The sequence below is a fragment of the Aspergillus flavus genome, chromosome 1 (assembly GCF_009017415.1).
Source record: "Aspergillus flavus chromosome 1, complete sequence".
Classification (NCBI taxonomy): domain Eukaryota; kingdom Fungi; phylum Ascomycota; class Eurotiomycetes; order Eurotiales; family Aspergillaceae; genus Aspergillus; species Aspergillus flavus.
The window spans coordinates 1,933,936-1,955,829 of NC_092406.1; the positions used below are offsets into that span (position 1 = coordinate 1,933,936).

The following is a 21,894-nucleotide window of genomic DNA, read 5'->3' on the forward strand; positions in this document are numbered from 1 at the left end:
TGGAGGGCTATTGGATTCATGAAATTATTTCATGCGTTGGGACTTCGTTAGCGCTGGGGATTTGTCGGGGCCATTTGGAGGGTTTTACTTCTTAGGGCTTAGTTAGGGGGCTGGAGAGGGTGCTTTTTGGGCTTGGTCCCCGACGCTAGAGCCTTTGTGGGGGAGCTATGTTGATGTGGAAATTGGGTGGAGGGGGAATTGTGCATGGATTGTCTTTGGGGTTGTGTTGCTTATGCGTGGGGATGATGTTATGGCTTGTAAGTTATGTGGGAGTTTGGTAATCGATATTAGCATGGGAAGTCTTATGGAGGTCCTCGGTTGGAGGGTCTGAGAAGACGCACGTGGCTCTATATTAACAACAATGCACAATTTCAATCTCCGGGTCATTATAGCTTGGACTTCCAGCCGGTAGATACGGCTTGCAGAACCACTCCCGTCATCATTAGGACCTTTTCTTCTTCGAGTCGACGTGCGACTAACTGTAGGCTGACTGGCATCCCGTCAACTGCGGATGCATTATCTAGGATTCGGATGTTAGTACGGTCTATCTGGGGGCTTTTCGAACTATAACTGTGGGGTAACGTACAATCATGCTGTATCCTTGCATCGACATCACTCAATGCCTTGTGGCCGTGATACGACGCATCCAACGCCTTACTGGCCTTCACGCCGCAAGGGAAGGAAACGGCAGAGTAGTCGAGGATGTTGAATACACCAGTGTATCCCACATATGCAAATTTACCGTGCTCCACGGAGCTGTATGGGGTTGTTGGACCTGATCACAGCAAACAGGTCAGCAAATACAGTCCAAAGATATCAACCGGAAAGAAAACTAGAATCATACAGAGAATCCCATCAATTCCACTAGCGTTCCATCGATGAAGATAATCTTTCTGCAGGGTATTCCGCTCAAGATGAATCTGCCACATCTCATGAACACCCAGCTCCGTCGCCTTCTCGTAATCTCGCATTTCCTCCCGGAAAGGCTCCCCCGTCGGCGCCAGTAGCCCACGCACTGACTTACCTCCGTCGGCGACGAACTTGCGCTGTAGAAGCTGTCGCGCTTCTTTGTGTCCTGTTGGTTTCCAGTCGATTACCTCGTGGCCGGCCTTTCTTAGTCGGTCGACTGTTTCTTTCAGTGCACGAGTTACGGGCGGCGTGGGAGTGACGATGCCGTCGTTCCACATTACAGCCAGCTTGAGTCGGTGTTTTGGCTCAGCCGGACGCCACGGGATAGGAAGACACTTCGGGTCGTTGACCCAGGGTTCTTGGTCGATGACGGTCTTGGAGTAGAATGTGATTTCCTCCAATGTCGATGCCATGGGGCCATTGACGCTGTTCACGGCTTCTTGACCCGCCAGTCCCGATCGAGTCTGGAAGTTCGGAAATCGTCCGAAGGAAGGCCGCAGTGTGAAGATCCCTGTACAGGCGGCTGGGATACGGAGAGAGCCACCTGAAGCTACTGTTAGCAATCTTTACTTGCTATAGGGTAAAGTGGGTCGCTACCAATGTCAGTTCCAACGCCGATGCGACTCGCACCGAATGAAATAAGTGCCGATTCACCTCCGGACGAGCCACCGGATGTCAGTTTTCGATTGAGGGGGTTCACGGTCCGGCCGAAGACGTTGTTGACGGTCTCGGCGATCATCATCGCGGTCGGCACGTTGGTCTTCACATACAGCACTGCTCCACCCTGCAGGAGGAGATCTGTGAGGGTACTGTTGTATGTGGCGGGATCGTTGACGAGCGACGTGAAGCCCACTGTGGAGTCTTTGCCGATGATGTTGAAGTTGTCCTTGAGGGAGATTGGGAGGCCATGGAATGGACCTTTTGGTTTGCCTGTCTTGCGCAGGTGGTCGTCTAATTCCTTGGCTCGAGCGATGGCTTCGTCGAAGAGGATCTCGGAGAGGCAATTCGTCTAGGCATTTGTTAGTATGTCTCGAAAACGAAAATTGAATGATACGGAGGGATGTGTACCAATTGGTGAGCCGCTGCAGCGGCCTTACAGAACACTTTTGTCACTTCCTCTGATGTCCATGACCTGGTTTCCAAATGGGCCAGGATCCTAGGTGCCGATGTGGATAGGATCTCGAGCTCTCTGTTAGTGAACCATCCGGATTGTCGCGGGAAAGACGTGACGTCTGTTTGATGCTCTGGGGGAAGAATATGTGCAGGAATAATCCATTCGGACGGAATAGCAGCTCTGAGCGACTCCTGTTTGCTTTTCGCGATTGCTTGCCAGGTATTCATCTTGTCTGGGTGACTGAGATTCGAATTGGAAGAAAGGTGATTACGTTGTGGACATTAGCATCGGACAGTACTGGGGAAATTGTTTTCCGTCTTATAGACACGAATGGCAACATCGCAGCCCTGCATGGATGCAGCAAGGCATGACTGCGGGGATCCTGAAGCATAGAACAGATTATCACCCCCTCACGTCTCCTCACCGATAAGATCCAAGTGCCTAGGTCGAGCGATATCGTTGAACCTTGTTCGTCCTGTTCCTCTTTGTCTCGGCCCTGATGTCCTATAGCAATCGCCGAGGAAGGTTTATCTGAATCAGGTATCGTAGTGATAGCCGGCAAACGAGGTTGTCTATCAGCATTCAGCCACTGAATCATGTATTACCCGGCAATGGATAGCCGGGTTAGTGGCACAGGAGCAGGTTCGTATCGCAACTGAACCGCAGTTCCACTTAGGGTTCCGCGATGTCATTGGAAGAGCGGGTGTCGCGGAATGAATGCCGAAGTCAAGTGATAAGCCTGACAAAACGCGGGGTTACGAATCAGCATCTGGAATACGGTGGATCTGCATGTTTATCGGTAGTTGCTATACTATGGTTATGGACATGGCTACCTTGAGGGTATTTTGGAATATCTCTTCCACGATGTTATCTGTGAGTTTCGAGAGTCATTACCTCGTTCACTATGCCAACGTATCAGATGTCGAGTAGACAGGTAACTGATGAACTCCTCCGTTCTATCAACGCCAAGCATTTTGCTTGTTTCTAGGCTCAAGATAAATCGACCTGAAGCTCCTCCGCCCGGTGCCACCTTATCTTTCATTGGTGAAGTTGGCCAAGTGTCTGGGCAGGCGGGATTGCTGATAGCAACCCGAGTTGTCCTCCTCATGGCGATCCTGAATAGAGTTTACCAGACTAAAGAAGCCATGGCCATGATATACTCTGGCTAGTCGGGGGTGTTCGTATAAAGAGGCTTGGGGAAGCTTGCTGTGAAGTAGGTACTCGCCTGTCGTGCACCAAATCGTACCCATAGGCGATATTCACCATGTTGGCCAACATCAAAACCTACCTGAAAGGCCAGGAATCAAGGCCTGGGGAGGCGAAGCTCCTGCGAAAGCTGGATTTCTTCATCCTCTCCTTTTGTTGTTTGACATACTTTTTCAATTATCTAGATCGCTCTAACCTATCTAACGCGTATGTGTCGGGCATGAAAGAAGAGCTCAACTTCCAAGGAAACCAATTAAATGTTATCAATACGGTTTTTACTGTCGGCTATATCCTCGGTCAAGTACCCTCCAACTTAGCATTGACCTATATCGCTCCCCGCATCTTCTTCCCTACCATGATTGTGTTCTGGGGCGGTCTTACCATGATCACAGCAGCGGTGCACAATCCTCAGGGCATCATGGCTATCAGGTTTTTCTTGGGGTTGGCCGAATCCAGTACCTTCGCTGGAACTCATTACATTCTTGGAGCTTGGTATACCGAGAAAGAGCTGGGTAAGCGAAGCGGCATCTTCACTGCCTCCGGACTCGCCGGTACCATGTTTGGAGGTTTCATCCAGTCAGGGATCCATTCATCGCTCGACGGAGCTCGTGGACTATCCGGTTGGCGATGGCTGTTCATCATCGACGGACTGATCACCCTACCCATCGCGCTCTACGGACTATTTCTATTTCCTGATACTCCTGCCACGACCCGAGCACCATATCTCTCTGCTTCTGAGCGAGCTCTAGCCATCTCCCGCATGCCTGAGGCAAGCCCAGCGACGTCACGCTTAGACCTAACCTTCGCGAAGAAAATATTCGGCACCTGGTACTGGTATGGCTTCGTGATGCTCTGGATCATCGCCGGCGAGACGGAATCCTTCTCGACCAACACCCTACTCGCACTCTACATGAAGTCCCATCCCACCAACAAATACACCGTCTCGCAGCTAAACAACTACCCATCGGGTGTGCCCGCCGTGGGTATCGTGTCGACCTTGTTCTGGGCTACATTGACCGATTTCATGGGCGGGAAACGCTATCTAGTAGGGTTCTTCATTGGGATCACCGGCATTATCACCTCGGCACTTATTCTGACTCAATTTTCCTCCACTGCCACGGTCTTTGGAGCCTATTACTGGGCTGGCGCCGTATATGCCTGTCAGGCTACGTTCTTTGCATGGTGCAATGATGTTATGCGGTATCAGGATGGTCGGCTGCGCTCGGTGGTCATTGCTAGTATGAACCTGGGTAGTAATGCCGTCAATGCTTGGTGGAGTATCCTGTTCTACTCTGCTACTTTTGCCCCCAGGTTCACTAGGGGTATGTGGGCTATGATTGGGTGTTCGATTGCTCTGATTCTCTGGACGGGCGGCGTTATATATATGAGCATGCGAGAGACACGGGAGGGGCTGGACGGTGTTGGGCATGGAGAAGAGGAAGTAACAGAGGGGTCAATTTACAAGCCCAAAGACTAGAATGAGTTTTACGAGAATAATGTTATATTCTCTTTGATCCGTGATGTGGTAAGAGAATTAAATGGCTTTATCGGCGTGTTCCGATAAGAGAAAAGCGGGAGATTCAAATGCGGAGACTCCCGACCCCATTGACGTCGTTGATATAAATTTATTTCTTTCATTCTTCCCCCTCTTTTCCCTTCACTTTCTCAATTCTTCTTCCCTATACTACCAATTGAACCTCAATAAACAATCGCAAGGCCGGTCCTTGTCTATCACTAACAATGGCACCCATCCTCACCACCACCCCAACCCTCCAGGTGACACCCTCACCACTAACCAAAGAAGCCTTCGCTCCCTTCGGCACCGCCATCTACTCTCCTCTCCCCCGCGATCTCAACCAAGCCCCAGCAAGCACTACAAGCCTCGCACCTCACAACCCCACCCCAGTGCTCGCAAACCAAAACTCCGCTCTAAAATACAGCCCCATCTCCCCCCTCCTCGACAACTACACCAACAAATGCCCCAGTAACCAACCCTCCTCCGCCCGCATGACCATGTTCAGCTGCTTCCCCCGCCAATTGCGCTCCCTCCCCGGCAAGAACACGAAGGCCTTCGACGTCCGCATCCTCGAACGTCACCCCTTCACTACCCAGACCTTCACCCCGATTGACCTCTCTAGTCAGTCGACCGCCGGTGGGCAGGAGGAGCCGTATTACTTGGTTGTGGTTGCGCCGACGTTGAAGGGCCAGACGGTTACGGCTATGACGCCCTCGGGACCGGTGACGGTGAGGGATCCGCCGGATTTGAAGAATCTGAGGGCGTTTGTCGCGCGCGGGGGACAGGCGGTTACGTATGGCGCGGGGACGTGGCATGCGCCCATGGTGGTGGTTGGGTCTCGGCGGGTGGATTTTGTCGTCGTGCAGTTTGTTAATGGGGTTGAGGAAGAGGATTGTCAGGAGGTGGCGTTTGGGGAGGGTGTTGTTGTGGAGGTTGGGGGGAGGGCTGTTGCGAAGCTTTAGGGTTGTGTTTTCTTTTTGATTGTTGATGATTGATGGTGGGTTGGCATGGGTTATGGTTGTATTATATCCTGGGGTGGAGAAAATGGTTTGCGGTCATCTTATGAGTTGATGGTTATTGTACATATGAACGGCAGTAAAAGTACTGTACATGAAGATTCGGAATTTCATACATGATGTGTTATGAGACCGCTGGCTTGGGAGCTGCTTCGGCGTTCCAATTTACCTCTGCTGGCCATGTTTTCTGACCGCTACGAACGCTATCCCGCACGCTTCGAGCCATCTCGAGGACCTCCTTTGGCAAGCCCGCCAGTTGGGCGACCTTCAACGCATGGGACTCGCGATTCACGCCCTTGCGCAGCCGATGGACGAACGAGAATGACCCCGAGGCGGTCTCCTTGACGTCCGTGCAGTATCGGCCCAGAGCGTCAAAATCGTGGGTCATGTCTGCCAGCTCGTGGAAGTGAGTTGCGAACAGTGTGCGACATCGGTTGCGATAGTGGAGATGATGCAGACAGGCGAAACTGACGGCGGTGCCATCTTCGGGGGTCGTGCCGCGGCCAACCTCATCCATGATGACGAAGGAACGAGATGTCGCCTGCTTTAAGATAGCGGCTGTCTCGAGCATTTCCACCATGAACGTGGATTGGTCGCGGAAGAGATCGTCCGCCGCGCCGATGCGACTGAAAATTTGGTCTACAATCCCGATCTCGGCGTATTCGGCTGGGACGAATGACCCAACTTGCGCGAGAATCGTGATGAGTGCGTTCTGACGCAGGAAGGTGCTCTTCCCAGCCATGTTGGGCCCTGTGATGAGCCAGATGCGTTCCTCATCGCCTAAGAAGCAGTCGTTGCTGACGAATCGGCGACCCTGCTCTTCGAGGCCGAGTTTGACAGTTGGGTGTCTTCCTCCGACGATTTTGTGGGAGGTGCCCTTGGTCAGAATGGGCCTAACGAGGCGCTGTTCTTGTGCTAGTGTTGCGAATGAGCACGCGACGTCCAGTTCATCCATGACGGCTGCATTGCGTCGGATCTTTACTAGGTTAAGAATCACTTCGCGGCGAAGGCGTTCAAAGATCAGTTGCTCTTCTTGCCGGATTTGGAGTTTCACTTGGTCTATTCGACTGCCTAGCTCAGTCCATGCGGGGAGGTAGAACGACCTGGTTGATTTGGTTGTTGAGACGTTTCGTGTTACTCCTAATTCTTCGAGGGCTTGTTGAGATACCTTGGTCCCTTTGACATGGCATATATGGCCGAGACCAGGGGTCCACTTGAGGGTAAGAGTAGATGATCCTACAGAATCGCGAAGGCGCTGTGTCAAGCTGATCTTCTCATCCTGTAGTTTCGTTAAAACTTGGTGGAGCTTACGTAGGGCTGGGCTTGCGTCCCGCCTCATAATCCAGGTGTCGACGTCCGGTGGCTCATCTGCAGCTGTGCCAGCTCGATTAGAACCTTTAGATCGGACTTTCTTCGGCAAAGCGTCGAGGTCAGTTGGTAAGCCCTCATTCATGGTGACTTCCTGAGCCAGAATCGCTGCCTCTGCGGCGGTGTCATCTTCAATCCGCTGCCTTTGGATCAGCCCTTCTTCATCAATAGCAGCCAATATTTTGTCTGCAAGTATAGTAGGCCCGTCCAAATGAAGTCGATCGGTCATAGTTGCAAGGCTATCATTGGCTTGAGCGGACGAGGAGACATCGAAGCCTGTGGCAGAAAGGACCCGCTTGATTTCCTTTGAAGCTTCTATAGCCCTTGAGAGACAAATCAGATCATCCGGGTCTCCCCGTCCAAGTGTGAATTTTTGAACTAGGCGCTGAGCGTCATAGCTACGTTTTAACAGCTGTGTCACACTATCACGTAGCTCACTGTTGGCGATGAAGCCCGACACAAGATCAAGGCGCTCGTTGATCACTCGTAAGGAAGTAGACGGAGAACCTAGACAGTAAATGGTTAGCTTAAAACCACGAAACCATGAGCTAATAAAATGTGGGTGTGGCACGTACTCAAACGGTCCCTCAGGAGACGCGCTCCGCTTTTGGTGGAGGTACGACGCACTGCATGAAGCAGACTCCCTTTGCCGAAGCCGTCCCGAGCGGTTTCGAGAATCTCCAGCCCTCTCAAGCTATTGCGGTCAATATTCATGGATTCGCTCAAGTGCCGGCGACGAGGGGGTTGAAGTTTTAGATCTAATCCCTGTAGTTGAACCCGGATGTACTCTAAGAGGCTATAACCAGCGGCTGTTTCCTCCGGGGTAAAAGACTTGATAGATTTAGGAGAGACGGGTGCTTCTAGCATTGAATCCCACTGAGACATGGGCAAGATGTCCTGGGGAAATGGGAAGAATGTCATCAGTCGATGATCGTGCCCAACTAGCAGTTGCAGCTCCTGTCCGATCAAATCTTGAATACCCCGGTCAACCAAGATCTCTCGAGCACCAATCCTTGCAATAGCCGAAGGAAGCATTTGCGCTGTTGTAGATTGGGTAAAGAAGTCTCCGGTGGAAAGATCTAACCAGGACAAGCCTACGGGCTGAGATGCAGACGACAGTACATGCTGATGCGATGAAACACCATGCTGTTCTAGTTGTGCTTTCAATGACGGTTCATCTATGTATATGGCTAGGAGAAAATTGTTCTCCGCAGGATCCATGAACTTCTCGTCAATTAATGTGCCGGGGGTGATAATTCTGGCGACTTTTCGATCAAAGAGAAGCCCCCCTGTACGAGCTTTGTCCTCCACGCCGTGTGCGAATTCCTCGCTAATGGCGACGTATTTATTGAGATCTTGTACGAGGGTTTTCAGGAAGCGGTCTAGCTGGAAGAACGGAAACCCCGCCATGGGAACAGGGCCGGCGCTGGTCTTCTTGGAAGCAAGCTTGATATTGAGCAACGGGGCCAGCTCCTCAGCTTGCTCGAAATACAGCTAGAAATAGGTTAGGAATAGAAGTTTACGGGCTGAGGACCTCAGCGAGTAGAAGAGTTCTCCGGATTCGCTTCCGTACCTCATAAAAGCCTCCAACTCTGGTAAGGATAACACAATTCTGGAACTTTTCCATATTATTCCTATGTCCTTGCACGACCGGTGGGTACCGCGGTGCATCTTCTACAGTATCATGATAAGGTTCTAGCTTCAACGCTCCTTGTGGTAAATCCTTTAGTTTCACAGTAGAGCGCGTTTTGGCACCCCTTTGTAGAGTGAAGTTTGGAGCCGGAGAAGGCATCGCGATGCGCAGCGACGGACGGCGAGCATGATGGCAGATGGTTCGGTGTACCTTGCAGTGATACGGTAATATGGGATCGGTTTTGCAGAGAGAGGAGATGCGCGACGGGATCAAGAGTGAAATCCGGCTGCCACAAACTGGCATGATCCCAGTGTGAATCGAAGGTTGGAGATCGTTGTTTGGCTTTGTCGCGAGCTTCCGAGAGAGCTCTTTGCTCGGGAGCGCGAAAAGGGTAAAGCGTTTATAGCTGCCTGAGGCAACTATCGCCAAACCTTCCGTCTTTGCCACTCAAATCTGCTCGAAGAGAACTTCGGAAGCGGAACTCTCCAACGCAACAACTCTTCAACACCGCGAAACATCCCACGCAGCTTGCGGCCCTGCACCAACGAGGAAGCTTGTCTGCTGCAGGAGGATGCTCCAGGTTTGTGAAACCTTCTGGAATCTCATATAATTGCAGGATTCATTTCTCGTCGCAGGAGTGTCGACGCGCCGGTTGATCGTGAGCTCCACCGAGCCCAGACGACTCATTCCAGTCGGAACACGATCGCGTTTGACTTCAATTACTTTCTTTCTTTTGTTTCACAGTTAATCGCATTATAATACCATCAAAATGGCGGACCAAAATATCTCTCAGTATAAGTACTCGGCGATGTCCAACCTGGTTCTCCAGGCGGACCGTCGTTTCATTTCTCGCATCAACGATGAACCTACCGGAGACCCAGAATCCCTCGCAGGTCGGATTAGTATTCGGGAGATGGGTGGCAGGATGGCGCGTGATGATGCGCCAAAGACGAAAAAGAAGGCCGGTCTGACAGATATTGAGCGGGGTTCAATTCGAGAAGGCGAGGACGTCCTCGCCCGAGAACAAAAGAAGCGCCAACGAGGCCAACCAGCACAATTACGAGGCCAAGGTATCCTTTCGGCTGCCGATGCAGTTGTCGAAGGGTTGAAATACCGCCCCCGAACGCCTGCCACCAGAGCGACATATGATCTTATCCTTACCATGACCGCTAATAATCTCGGCGATGTTCCTCACGAAGTCGTACGAAGTGCCGCCGATGCCGTGCTGGAGTACTTGAAGGATGAGGATATGAAAGATTTCGATAAGAAGAAGGAGATCGATGATTTGCTTGGCAGTTCTATGAATCCTAAAGAATTCAACGAGCTTGTCAATTTGGGCAAGAAGATTACCGATTACGACGCGCAGGACGAAGATGAAGATATGGACGGTGGTCTTCAAGGTGAAGGTGAGGAGGAACTTGACGAACGCCAAGGTGTTGCCGTTGTTTTCGACGAGGAAGATGAAGATGACGAGCGGATGGGCACTGTCAATGAAGTGCGAGACGATGATGAGCTGTCGGATGAGGACGAGGCAGATCAGCAGGACGCACCCGGCACTGATGAGCCAACCGCCGAAAAGGGAGACGCCGATGGCCTTGACACCGAGGAAATGGTAATAGATGGCGGCATGGACCGTGGTGATGATCGAGGGGGTAAAGCACTTAGGGTTTCCGCTCGTGAAATTGATGCCTACTGGCTTCAACGTGAGATCGGTAAAGCATACTCAGATGCCCATATCCAACAAGAGAAGGCTACGGAGGCACTTGAGATTCTTGGTGGTAAAGGCGAGGATGGTGCTGACAAGCCACTCCGAGATGTGGAAAACGATCTAATGGAGCTCTTCGACTATGACTATCCCGATCTCGTCGCTAAACTGGTCACCAACCGTGACAAGATTGTTTGGACCACTCGGTGGCGCAGGGTGGCTGAAGATGCGGATGCCCGCAACCTTGTTGAGAGCGAAATGGTTGAAGCCGGACATCGTGCCATTTTGGATGAAATTCGAGGAAAGACAGCCCGTGATGACGGCAGCAGTCGCCCTGAGAAAAAGATCAAGCTCGACCTTATGGATGTTGATGTGCCAAATGCCCCTACCCCAGAAGAAAAGCCAGCCGATGGCGGCTTGGTTAGAGGCCTTCAACCCAAACGGCTCATCAACCTGGAAAACCTCGTCTTCCACCAAGGAAATCACTTGATGACAAACCCTAGTGTCAAATTACCGCAAGGCTCGACCAAGCGCACATTCAAAGGATACGAAGAGATTCACGTGCCACCTCCCAAAGCGAAGAGAGATCCCGGAGAGAAGAACATCCCGACCACAGAACTTCCCGAGTGGGCGCGAATTGGTTTTGGAAGCTCGAAGGAACTCAACCGTATCCAGACGAAATGTTTCCCTTCGGCCTTCCATGATGATGGTAATATGCTTGTCTGTGCGCCTACTGGATCCGGAAAGACAAATGTTGCCATGCTCACCGTCCTTCGAGAGATTGGAAAAAACCGTAACCCTCAAACGGGTGAAATAATGCTCGACGATTTTAAGATCGTTTTTATCTCACCTTTGAAAGCCTTGGTTCAGGAGCAAGTTGGAAACCTTGGCAAGCGTTTGGAGCCCTATGGCATCAAAGTCGCCGAACTCACTGGTGATCGCCAGCTTACAAAGCAGCAAATAGCCGAAACCCAGATCATTGTTACAACTCCAGAGAAGTTCGACGTTGTTACGAGAAAGGCATCGGAGACAAGTTATATTAAACTTGTGCGGCTTATTATCATTGATGAAATCCATCTTCTTCACGATGACCGTGGCCCTGTCATTGAAAGCATCGTCAGTCGGACCATTCGCAAGGGCGAGCAAACTGGTGAACCTGTTCGGATTGTTGGTCTGAGCGCCACCCTCCCTAACTACCGGGATGTGGGAAGCTTCTTGCGAGTTGACCCTGTCAAAGGCCTATTCCATTTTGATGGCTCCTATAGACCTTGTCCGTTGAAGCAGGAGTTCATTGGTGTTACAGACAAGAAGGCCATCAAGCAGTTGAAAACCATGAATGATATCTGTTATAATAAGGTCATTGAGCAAGTTGGGCAGCGTAGGAACCAGATGCTTATCTTCGTTCACTCTCGGAAAGAGACTGCCAAAACTGCGAAGTATATCCGAGACAAGGCCTTGGAGATGGAGACTATTGGTCAAATCTTACGAAGCGATGCTGCTAGCCGAGCCATTTTGGCCGAAGAAGCAGAGTCTGTAGATGACGCATCGCTTAAGGATCTACTCCCCTACGGTTTTGGTATTCATCATGCTGGTCTGAGTCTTGCCGACCGTGACTCAGTCCAGGCACTCTTCGCAGATGGCAGCATTCAGGTTTTAGTTTGTACCGCGACTCTTGCTTGGGGTATTAACCTTCCTGCACATACAGTCATCATCAAGGGCACCCAGGTGTATTCTCCAGAAAAGGGCAGTTGGGTTGAACTGAGCCCTCAAGATGTCCTGCAAATGTTGGGAAGAGCTGGTCGACCGCAATATGACACTTTCGGTGAAGGTATCATCATCACTTCTCAGACTGAAATTCAGTACTACCTCTCCCTCATGAATCAACAACTCCCTATCGAGAGTCAGCTTATAAGCAAACTTGCGGATAATATGAATGCCGAGGTCGTTCTCGGAAATATCCGGACGCGTGATGAGGGCGTTGACTGGTTGGGTTACACCTACCTCTTCGTCCGTATGCTCCGTTCTCCTGGGCTGTATAGTGTTGGCGCCGATTACGAGAATGACGATGCTTTGGAGCAGAAGCGCGTTGACCTCATCCACTCTGCGGCAGTAGTTTTGGAGCGGGCAGGGCTTGTGAAATACGAGAAGAAGACTGGTCGTCTGCAGTCTACCGAGCTGGGACGGGTTGCTTCGCACTACTACATTGGCCACAACTCCATGTTAACCTACTCTCAGCATCTTCAGCCGTCGGTTACTACCATTGAGCTTTTCCGAATCTTCGCTCTTAGCGATGAGTTTAAATATATCCCCGTCCGTCAGGACGAGAAGCTTGAACTGGCGAAGCTTCTGGGCCGTGTGCCGGTTCCTGTCAAGGAAGGTATTGATGAGCCTCATTCAAAAATCAATGTTTTGTTGCAGGCTTATATTTCGAGATTGAAGCTCGATGGTCTCGCTTTGATGGCGGACATGGTTTATGTCACGCAATCCGCTGGTCGTCTTCTGCGAGCTTTATTCGAGATTTCGCTAAGGAAGGGTTGGTCGTCTGTTGCTAAGACAGCCCTAGATCTCTGCAAGATGGCTGAAAGACGCATGTGGCCGACAATGACACCTCTTCGTCAGTTCCCATCCTGCCCCAGGGACATCATGCAAAAGGCCGAAAGAATTGACGTGCCGTGGGCAAGCTATCTTGACCTTGATCCTCCGCGTATGGGTGAACTTCTCGGTATGCCGAAGGCCGGACGTGCTGTCTGCGACCTTGTGTCCAAGTTCCCTCGTTTGGAAGTCCAAGCACAAGTCCAACCGGTGACGCGGTCCATGCTACGCGTTGAATTGACCATCACACCCAACTTTGTCTGGGACGAGGCTTTGCATGGAACCGCGCAGGATTTCTGGATTGTAGTTGAGGACTGTGATGGCGAGGAAATTCTTTTCCACGATCAGTTCATACTCCGTAAAGACTATGCACAGTCGGAGATGAACGAGCATCTTGTTGAGTTCACCGTTCCTATCACCGAGCCGATGCCCCCCAATTACTTCATTTCACTCATCTCCGATCGTTGGATGCATTCCGAGACGAAGATCGCTGTCTCCTTCCAAAAATTGATCCTTCCAGAAAGATTCCCCCCGCATACTCCTCTATTGGCCATGCAAAGCGCCCCAGTTAAGGCATTGAAGCGTGACGAGTACCAGAACTTGTACTCCGATTGGCAGTATTTTAATAAGATTCAGACGCAGACCTTCAAGTCGCTCTTTGATACAAATGATAATGTCTTCATCGGTGCGCCTACTGGAAGCGGAAAGACTGTGTGTGCGGAACTTGCGTTACTGCGGCACTGGGCCAAGGAAGATAGCGGCCGCGCTGTCTATATTGCCCCCTTCCAGGAACTGGTTGATCAGCGACATGCTGACTGGGAGAAGAGGTTAAGCAAGCTCTCCGGCGGCAAGACTATTGTAAAGCTTACTGGAGAGACTACGGCTGACCTGAAGCTCTTGGAGCGGGCAGACCTTGTCCTCGCTACTCCAACACAGTGGGATGTCCTTTCAAGGCAATGGCAGAGGCGTAAGAATGTACAGACCGTGCAGCTCTTCATCGCAGATGAGCTCCACATGCTGGGAGGCTATGGAGGCTATGTTTATGAGGTCGTGGTCTCGCGCATGCATTCTATCGCTCTTCAGCTAGAGAATGGCATGCGGATCATTGGTCTAAGCGTGTCGCTCGCCAACGCTCGGGACATCGGCGAATGGATTGGTGCTAACAAACATACCATCTACAACTTCAGCCCTCATGCCCGTCCAATTCCTCTGGAGCTCCATATTCAGTCCTTCAGCATTCCTCATTTCCCCTCCCTTATGCTCGCGATGGCCAGACCAGCATATTCATCGATCCTGCAGCTCTCACCAGACAAGCCTGCAATCATCTTCGTGCCTAACCGCAAGCAGACCCGCTCCACCGCCATGGATCTGCTGGCCGCTTGTGCTACCGACGATGATGAAGACCGATTCTTGAATGCCGATGTCAACGAATTAGCTCCGCTACTTAACCGGGTTCAGGAGCAGACCTTGGCTGAGTCACTGTCTCACGGTATCGGATACTATCACGAGGCATTGAGTGCTACAGACAAGCGAATTGTTTCCCACCTTTTCTCGATTGGTGCTATTCAGGTGCTCCTTGCCTCACGGGATGTGTGCTGGGAGCTCAATCTCACAGCACACTTGGTAATCGTTATGGGGACGCAGTTCTTTGAAGGCCGCGAACATCGTTATATCGATTATCCTATCAGCGAAGTTCTGCAAATGTTCGGTAAGGCCTCTCGTCCTGGCGAAGACAAGATCGGGCGAGGCGTGCTCATGGTTCCGTCCGTCAAACGCGAATACTACAAGAAGTTCCTTAACGAGGCGCTTCCTGTAGAGAGCCATTTGCAGGCTTACTTGCATGATGCTTTCGTGACTGAAATCAGCACTAAAGTTGTTGCCTCTACCCAGGATGCCGTCGATTGGATGACGCACACATACTTCTACCGTCGTCTCCTGGCTAACCCCAGCTTCTACGGTCTCACTGATGTCAGCTACGAGGGCCTCAGCACCTTCTTGTCGGAGCTTGTAGAGAACACTTTGAAAGAACTCTCTGAAGCCAAGATCATTGATTTGGATGAAGAAGACGATAGTGTTTCACCTCTCAATGCCGCCATGATTGCAGCTTACTATAACATCTCTTTCATCACCATGCAGACCTTCCTCCTTTCTTTGTCATCTCGTACCAAGCTCAAGGGTATTCTCGAGATTGTCACATCGGCTACGGAGTTTGAGTCCATCCAGATGCGTCGCCACGAAGACCACATTTTGCGCCGCGTGTACGACCGGGTGCCTGTCAAGATGTCCCAGGCTGCATATGACTCGCCGCACTTCAAGGCCTTCGTTCTGCTCCAAGCTCACTTCTCGCGCATGCAACTTACCATTGACCTGGCGAAGGACCAAGAAGTCATTGTTAGCAAGGTTCTCAACTTGCTTAGCGCATGTGTGGACGTGCTCTCCTCGGAAGGCCATCTGAATGCTATGAACGCCATGGAGATGTCCCAGATGGTTGTCCAGGCAATGTGGGATCGGGATAGCCCTCTCAAGCAGATTCCTCACTTCAGCCCCGAGGTGATTAAGGTGGCGAATGAATTCGGCATCAACGACATCTTCGAATTCATGGAAGCCATGGACCCCTCGGAGAACAAGGAGTACGCTACACTGGTCAAACGCCTTGGTTTGGACAACAAGCAATTGGCACAAGCCGCAGCCTTCACCAACGACAAGTACCCCAACATTGATATCGACTTCCAGGTCGAAGATCCGGACGATATCACTGCTGGCGAGCCTGCGTACCTCAAGGTTAAGATCGAACGGGAAGTTGAAGAAGACGAGGAACCTGATATGACGGTACACGCGCCCTTCTACACCAACAAGAAGATGGAGAACTGGTGGTTGGTGGTGGGAGATGAGAAGACCAAGAGCTTGCTTGCTATCAAGCGAGTTACCGTTGGACGGAAATTGGAGTTGCGTCTTGAATACATCGTTCCCACCCCTGGCGAGCATGAATTGACATTGTACCTGATGAGCGACAGCTATGTCGGTGTTGACCAGGCGCCAACTTTCAATGTCACCGCCGCCGAGGGAATGGAAGAGGACGAGAGCGAGGAGGAAGACGAGGAGTAAAGGAGAGAATCCATCAGAGATATTTTGATTTGTTTATTTGTTACTCTAGGGTGACCTTTGTATGATGATTTTACCTTGGTCCATGTTTGTGTAATTATATGCTGTAATGTGGAAAGAAAAATCTAGAGGTTCGGGATTTTGCTAGTATGTATGATTGTAGGCACTAGTATAAGGGTTGATCATGTGGGCATATCTTATCAGTAGCTCATTACCCAATTCGGGTTGCGGTGGAATGATTTTCAAAATACAAGGTTAGCGTCGATGGGGCCCCGGTGGGGATAGCTCAGCGTGACCCATCATCCCATGATCTCCGCATTTAATGCTCTGCTTCTCCAACAAGGTCCGCCTTTCTTCTCCGTCTCACGCCACCTTGTCTTCTTTGCTTCTCCCTTTCTAACTTCCCTGAAACCTTCTCCTATCACGCCTCTCAGACCCTACTGTCTCTTCTACCATATATATAACTCCTTCTCTATGAACCTAGCTCCCTCCCCTACTGTCTGTTCTATAGTCGATTAGAGATCTGTCATGACCATTCGTCCAATGAAGTTCACACCGGAGTAAGTTCACTGAGCTTGGAAGGGACATAGCAATACGGGCTGCCCATTTCAGATGTCTTCCCGATGCCCATTGACTCAACAGATTGTTAACTTGGTCACTCTCCTAGGGTCCTGCTGGGAGCTCCTCGGCGGTCCGCCGCCGTGCCCAATTCATCCGGCACTTTAGCTGTCTACACCCAAACCTCCTACTCCTTCGAGTCACATGCGAAGACCAGCGAAATACGAGTATTAGATATCACCACTGGTCGATCTTCTCTAATTACAAATGATCCAAGTGCGAGCTCTCCACAGTGGCTGGGGAACGATGACCTTTTGATATGGCTCAAAACAAAGGCAAACGGCAATACGAGCTTCATAGTTGGGCATGCTCGAGAGGCAGGCAAGACTTACACTGCTGGAACAGTCCCTGGACCCGTGGCGAATCTTAAGGTCACCGTCATTGAGTCAGGAAAGATTGGTTTCGCTGTAACTGGAAAGGCGAATCCGGATGGGTCCCTTCATAACCCTCAAGATGCCAAAAAGCCTCACACTACTGGGAGACTGTACTCCTCACTATACGTTAGGCACTGGGACTCGTACATCGAGCCCCAGACAAATTCCATCTGGTACGGCCTATTACAACAAGCCCCATTGACCCCTGCCACCAGACATGCAGGAAAGTACTCAACTTCGGCTCTAACAAACCTGATCTCGGTGTGCGGTTTAACCGGCGTTGAATCGCCAATCCCACCTTTTGGAGGTTCTGGGGATTTTGACATCAGCCCGTCTGCAATTGTCTTCGTAGCTAAGGACCCTAATGAGAACCCTGCCACGCATACCTCCTGCTCGTGTTATTATTGTCCGATGTTTTCTTGGACTAGTGTGACTGCAATGGAATCTCAGAAGATATATGCAGTCAAAGGTCTTCAAGGAGCCATGTCTTCCCCCGTCCTCTCGTCAGATGGCAGCTCCATCGCTCTCCTCGCGATGAGGGAAGACGGCTATGAGTCTGACAAGAACAGAATACTTTATGTGCCCAACCCCTGGAGTGGAGAGATGATAGAGGCTTTCGCGTCCCCAGATGGAGAGGGTTTGTGGCACCTAAGTCCATCAGCCGTCACATTCGCAAACGACGATCAGTCCCTCCTCGTCCAAGTCGAGGAAAACGGCCGAGGAGTCTTATACCAGCTTCCTATCGCTAACTTCCGCCATTCTCGCCCTTCTGCGTTGAAGAAGCTGACACATTCGGGCTACGTGACTGATGTGTTTCCTGCTTCAGCTAATTCATCCAAGCTGCTCGTTGCAAGCAACAGTTTAGTGGAAAACAGCCGGTGGACAATTATCGACCCACAGTCTCCTGAGAGCCCCAAGGTCATATCTTCCCTTTCTCGTGGTGGTGCTGCATTTGGACTGTCTCCAGCGCAGGTTGATGAAATTTGGTTCAGGGGAGCCGAAGACCATCCTGTTCATGCCTGGGTCGTGAAGCCATCCGATTTCAAGCCTGGCAACAAATATCCCCTCGCATACCTCATTCATGGAGGTCCGCAAGGAGCATGGAATGATCAGTGGAGCACGCGCTGGAATCCCGCTGTTTTTGCTGAGCAAGGTTACGTGGTCATCACTCCCAACCCCACAGGCAGTACCGGCTACGGACAGGCATTTACAGATGCAATCCGTGGTTCCTGGGGAGGACTCCCCTACATTGATCTCGAAAAGGGATTAGACTATATTGAGAAGAATCTGGACTATGTCGACACAACTCGAGCTGTGGCACTAGGGGCATCGTTCGGTGGGTATATGGTAAATTGGATCCAGGGCCATGAGCTTGGTCGCCGATTCAAGGCTCTCGTGACCCATGATGGTATATTCAGTATGCGCTCTCTGTTGAGCACTGAGGAGCTCTACTTCCCTGTTCGAGACCTCCAGGGCCCCTACTGGAAAGTTCCAGAGAACTGGGACAAGTGGGACCCGTCCCGATTCACAGGGAACTGGCAAACCCCCCATTTGGTCATTCATAACGAACTGGATTATCGGTTGACCATTGCCGAGGGACTTGCTGCCTTCAACGTCTTGCAGATGAGGGGCGTGGACAGTCAATTTTTGACGTTCCCTGATGAGAATCACTGGGTCCTGAATCCAGAGAATTCTCTCATGTGGCACCGCACTATCTTTAACTTCATCAACAAGTACGTTGGGTTGCCGTCGGAAAGCAGGGCGGATTTAGAAAATGGCGTGGCTAATATGTCTCTATAATGGATTGATTATTTCCACTCGGCGCAACTGCAGCCCGAGCTTTGTGCTGCCGGGTGGCGCTTTCAAAGTTCAAGGACGGGATACATAATGACCTATATAGTTCAATGCACCTTTTTGATCGCAATTGAAACCACTATTTATCACCCTCGTTGACACCTTGTCCATGAATAAAGGGCACAACGGCGTCAGACTAAGCTTCTCCGCTTACAGTGAAACCCCGTTCGATCTAGGACAAAGGCTCTGTAATAATGGTCCGATAGAAATCATCATTGAGCCTGTGCGGGACAAAGAGTTCTTTCGCACTGAGCCTCTGCTGAGACTGTCGCACAATATATAGGGAGCCAACCGCTGTACACTGATCAGCCTACGTTCATTTACGCTTTCCTGACACGCGTCAAGTACTTTCTGGGTATCACTAATCCGCGTTCAAACAGCATAACCGGCCTTAGTGTTCGGGAGCCTCTTCAGTATGCCGGAGGCCAGGGCTTCTTCATCTCTCTCGCGCACTATGGCCGATCCTGCCAGTTCTGTTACTCCAGAACGCCCAGCGTCATGCTTGTCACGACCCACCACACGCTCAACAGTCGCAGGACCGACGACCGATGAGAAGCACAGACGGCACCACCCATACTTTATCCCAACTCTTACACACTTACGGACTCCCCTCTACCCTCTAGTATCTAGCACTACCGCCCTCGCACACCCAGAGTTCCCTACTACTCTCCTTGCCTATCATCTCCTGACTTCTCGGCAACTCGACGAGCTTGCCATCCATTATCATCAAGTGTGGCCACCAACTCCCGCGACCTCTTACTATCCAGTGGTCATTTCACCCTGGGTTGGTACAGAAAACGAAAGGGACGTGGACATTGAGACTAAGCGACGGCGGTTCGGTCGATTCATCGGGCTCCAGCGTTGCGAGACCCCCGTGGAAGAAGAGGAATCATACTCATGGGCTTTGGAACAAGACACTGACACAGAGCTGCTGGACCTGATAAATCAGGAATGGAATGGAAGTTGAATCCCCTCACTAATTGAGTCAAGTATGGGAGGCGTTCCAAGGTTCGTGTAATGAGTCGCTTCCTTTTAAAGTCTTGTTCCATATTCGACACCCTCTAAATTATATATCGTCTCAATTAGTCTCAGACAAGTCTAGCTATCTAGCACTCCGGTGGCTATACCTAGATTGCTCACTCTTGCCCAGGACCTGCCGCCTTCGGATGACGTGGGAAATATCTATTTCAATTATGATGAGCCATGGATTGCCCTTCCTCAGTCATACCAATTCATACTCACCATTCTCTAGTCCAGTGTTTAGAACACTCCTTTAAAGATTTTCTTAATTTTCTACAATGATCTAACTCTTTAAGATGTCACGCTTCTTGCAAGCATAGATACCCTCCTCGATAGAATATATGTATTTGATGACATAATAGATTCATTGAACCAAGTATTATCATGTCATACTAGGAACTCTAGATGTTCCGTACTTATTAATTCTCGTCAAGAATTGGTTTGATCATGAGATAAGTTCTTTGAAGGAATGAGTGAGTGAGTCCGTATACCTACTGGTTTCGCCTCGCATTTATCCGTAACGCAAATACACCAAGGCCATCCCAGCTCGCCCACCAGCTACTGTACGCAGAAAACCCGAATCAGCCACGTTGCTCCGGCACGGCTTAACGCAGCCCTAACGTTAAGTGATGGAAATCATTTATCCGCGGGGTAAACTTGCGGGGAAAGCTCTTGGTATCCATTTATGTTTAGGCTATACGGCTAAACTAGATTATTTACCATATAAGAACAACATGATAAATTTGTACGTACAGCTCCATATTCCCAGCCCCAACAATCACAGAGAAAGAAAACGCCCACAGTCCCAGCTAACAATCACAATCACTCAAAATGTCCAATTCCAACCCCCCTCTAATAACCCACATCTACACCGCCGACCCCTCAGCCCACGTCTTCAATAACAAAGTGTACATCTACCCCTCCCACGACCGCGAAACAGACATCCAATTCAACGACAATGGCGACCAGTACGACATGGTAGACTACCATGTCTTTTCCATGGACTCCATCTCCGGCCCCGTAACAGACCACGGCGTCGTATTAACCCTTTCCGACGTCCCCTGGGCAAGCAAACAGCTCTGGGCACCTGATGCGGCAACCAAAGACGGCAAATACTATCTCTACCTGCCTGCCCGTGATCACGACGGTATATTCCGGATCGGGGTCGCCGTGGCTGAGAAACCGGAGGGACCGTTCACGGCCCAGAAGAGTTTTATCGCGGGGAGTTATAGTATTGATCCTGCGTCGTTCGTGGATGATGATGGAAAGGCGTATCTTTATTTTGGGGGTATTTGGGGTGGGCAGTTACAGTGTTGGTCGAAAGATGCTGGCGCTGCAGGGGAATGGGTGTTTGATGCTTCGAAGACGGGGCCTCAGGAGCCGTCGGGTGAGAACGAGCTTGCTCTCCATCCGCGTGTTGCGCAGTTGACGGATGATATGTTGGGATTCGAGACCCCTGTGCAGGAACTGGTTATTTTGGACCAGGATGGGGTCAGTCCTCTCAAGGCGGATGATCATGAGAGACGCTTTTTCGAGGCATCTTGGATGCATAAGTATAATGGGACGTACTATTTTAGTTATTCGACTGGGGATACGCATTATATTGTGTATGCGACTGGGGAGAGTCCATTCGGTCCGTTTAGGTACAGGGGTCGCATTTTGGAGCCTGTGTTGGGGTGGACGACGCATCATTCGATTGTCGAGTTTGGAGGGCGGTGGTGGATCTTTTATCATGATTGTGAACTTTCCAAGGGGGTCAGTCATTTGAGGAGTGTGAAGGTTCGGGAGATTGGATATGATGATCAGGGGGACATTTATTTGGTGGACTAAGTTAGTGAGTGGGCATTTGCGAATAAATTGTAATTGT

General features: G+C 50.7%; 8 protein-coding genes across 8 annotated transcripts; 6 read left to right on the top strand and 2 right to left on the bottom strand.

Moving 5' to 3' along the window:
• Window positions 1-172: 172 nt before the first annotated feature.
• Window positions 173-2,768, bottom strand: F9C07_1047811 (acetamidase). The gene is made up of 5 exons (XM_041288656.2): window positions 1,978-2,768; window positions 1,507-1,918; window positions 845-1,453; window positions 587-775; window positions 173-520 (listed from the first exon to the last, which is right to left on the bottom strand). Exons 1-5 carry the CDS (start codon window positions 2,248-2,250, stop codon window positions 387-389), a joined length of 1,617 nt encoding a protein of 538 aa, XP_041141187.1. The 5' UTR covers window positions 2,251-2,768; the 3' UTR covers window positions 173-386.
• Window positions 2,769-3,287: 519 nt separating this feature from the next.
• F9C07_726 (putative allantoate permease) lies at window positions 3,288-4,706 on the top strand (the record flags this gene model as incomplete). The annotated part of the gene is made up of 1 exon (XM_041284245.1): window positions 3,288-4,706. One exon carries the CDS (start codon window positions 3,288-3,290, stop codon window positions 4,704-4,706), a length of 1,419 nt encoding a protein of 472 aa, XP_041141186.1.
• A 263-nt stretch (window positions 4,707-4,969) lies between these two features.
• F9C07_727 (putative ureidoglycolate hydrolase) lies at window positions 4,970-5,707 on the top strand (the record flags this gene model as incomplete). Its single annotated transcript, XM_041284244.1, has 1 exon — window positions 4,970-5,707. The coding sequence occupies one exon, from the start codon at window positions 4,970-4,972 to the stop codon at window positions 5,705-5,707; it is 738 nt and encodes a 245-aa protein (XP_041141185.1).
• An 89-nt stretch (window positions 5,708-5,796) lies between these two features.
• F9C07_1047696 (DNA mismatch repair protein Msh1) lies at window positions 5,797-9,298 on the bottom strand. Its single transcript, XM_041288655.2, has 3 exons — window positions 8,703-9,298; window positions 7,705-8,623; window positions 5,797-7,636 (listed from the first exon to the last, which is right to left on the bottom strand). Exons 1-3 carry the CDS (start codon window positions 9,063-9,065, stop codon window positions 5,886-5,888), a joined length of 3,033 nt encoding a protein of 1,010 aa, XP_041141184.1. The 5' UTR covers window positions 9,066-9,298; the 3' UTR covers window positions 5,797-5,885.
• Window positions 9,299-9,531: 233 nt separating this feature from the next.
• On the top strand, window positions 9,532-16,164 carry F9C07_729 (putative pre-mRNA splicing helicase; the record flags this gene model as incomplete). Its single annotated transcript, XM_041284243.1, has 1 exon — window positions 9,532-16,164. One exon carries the CDS (start codon window positions 9,532-9,534, stop codon window positions 16,162-16,164), a length of 6,633 nt encoding a protein of 2,210 aa, XP_041141183.1.
• A 525-nt stretch (window positions 16,165-16,689) lies between these two features.
• Window positions 16,690-18,953, top strand: F9C07_730 (oligopeptidase family protein; the record flags this gene model as incomplete). The annotated part of the gene is made up of 2 exons (XM_041288648.1): window positions 16,690-16,721; window positions 16,829-18,953. 2 exons carry the CDS (start codon window positions 16,690-16,692, stop codon window positions 18,951-18,953), a joined length of 2,157 nt encoding a protein of 718 aa, XP_041141182.1.
• A 469-nt stretch (window positions 18,954-19,422) lies between these two features.
• Window positions 19,423-19,974, top strand: F9C07_731 (uncharacterized protein; the record flags this gene model as incomplete). Its single annotated transcript, XM_041284242.2, has 1 exon — window positions 19,423-19,974. The coding sequence occupies one exon, from the start codon at window positions 19,423-19,425 to the stop codon at window positions 19,972-19,974; it is 552 nt and encodes a 183-aa protein (XP_041141181.2).
• An 884-nt stretch (window positions 19,975-20,858) lies between these two features.
• Window positions 20,859-21,857, top strand: F9C07_732 (glycosyl hydrolase; the record flags this gene model as incomplete). Its single annotated transcript, XM_041284241.1, has 1 exon — window positions 20,859-21,857. The coding sequence occupies one exon, from the start codon at window positions 20,859-20,861 to the stop codon at window positions 21,855-21,857; it is 999 nt and encodes a 332-aa protein (XP_041141180.1).
• Between the last annotated feature and the right edge of the window lie 37 nt (window positions 21,858-21,894).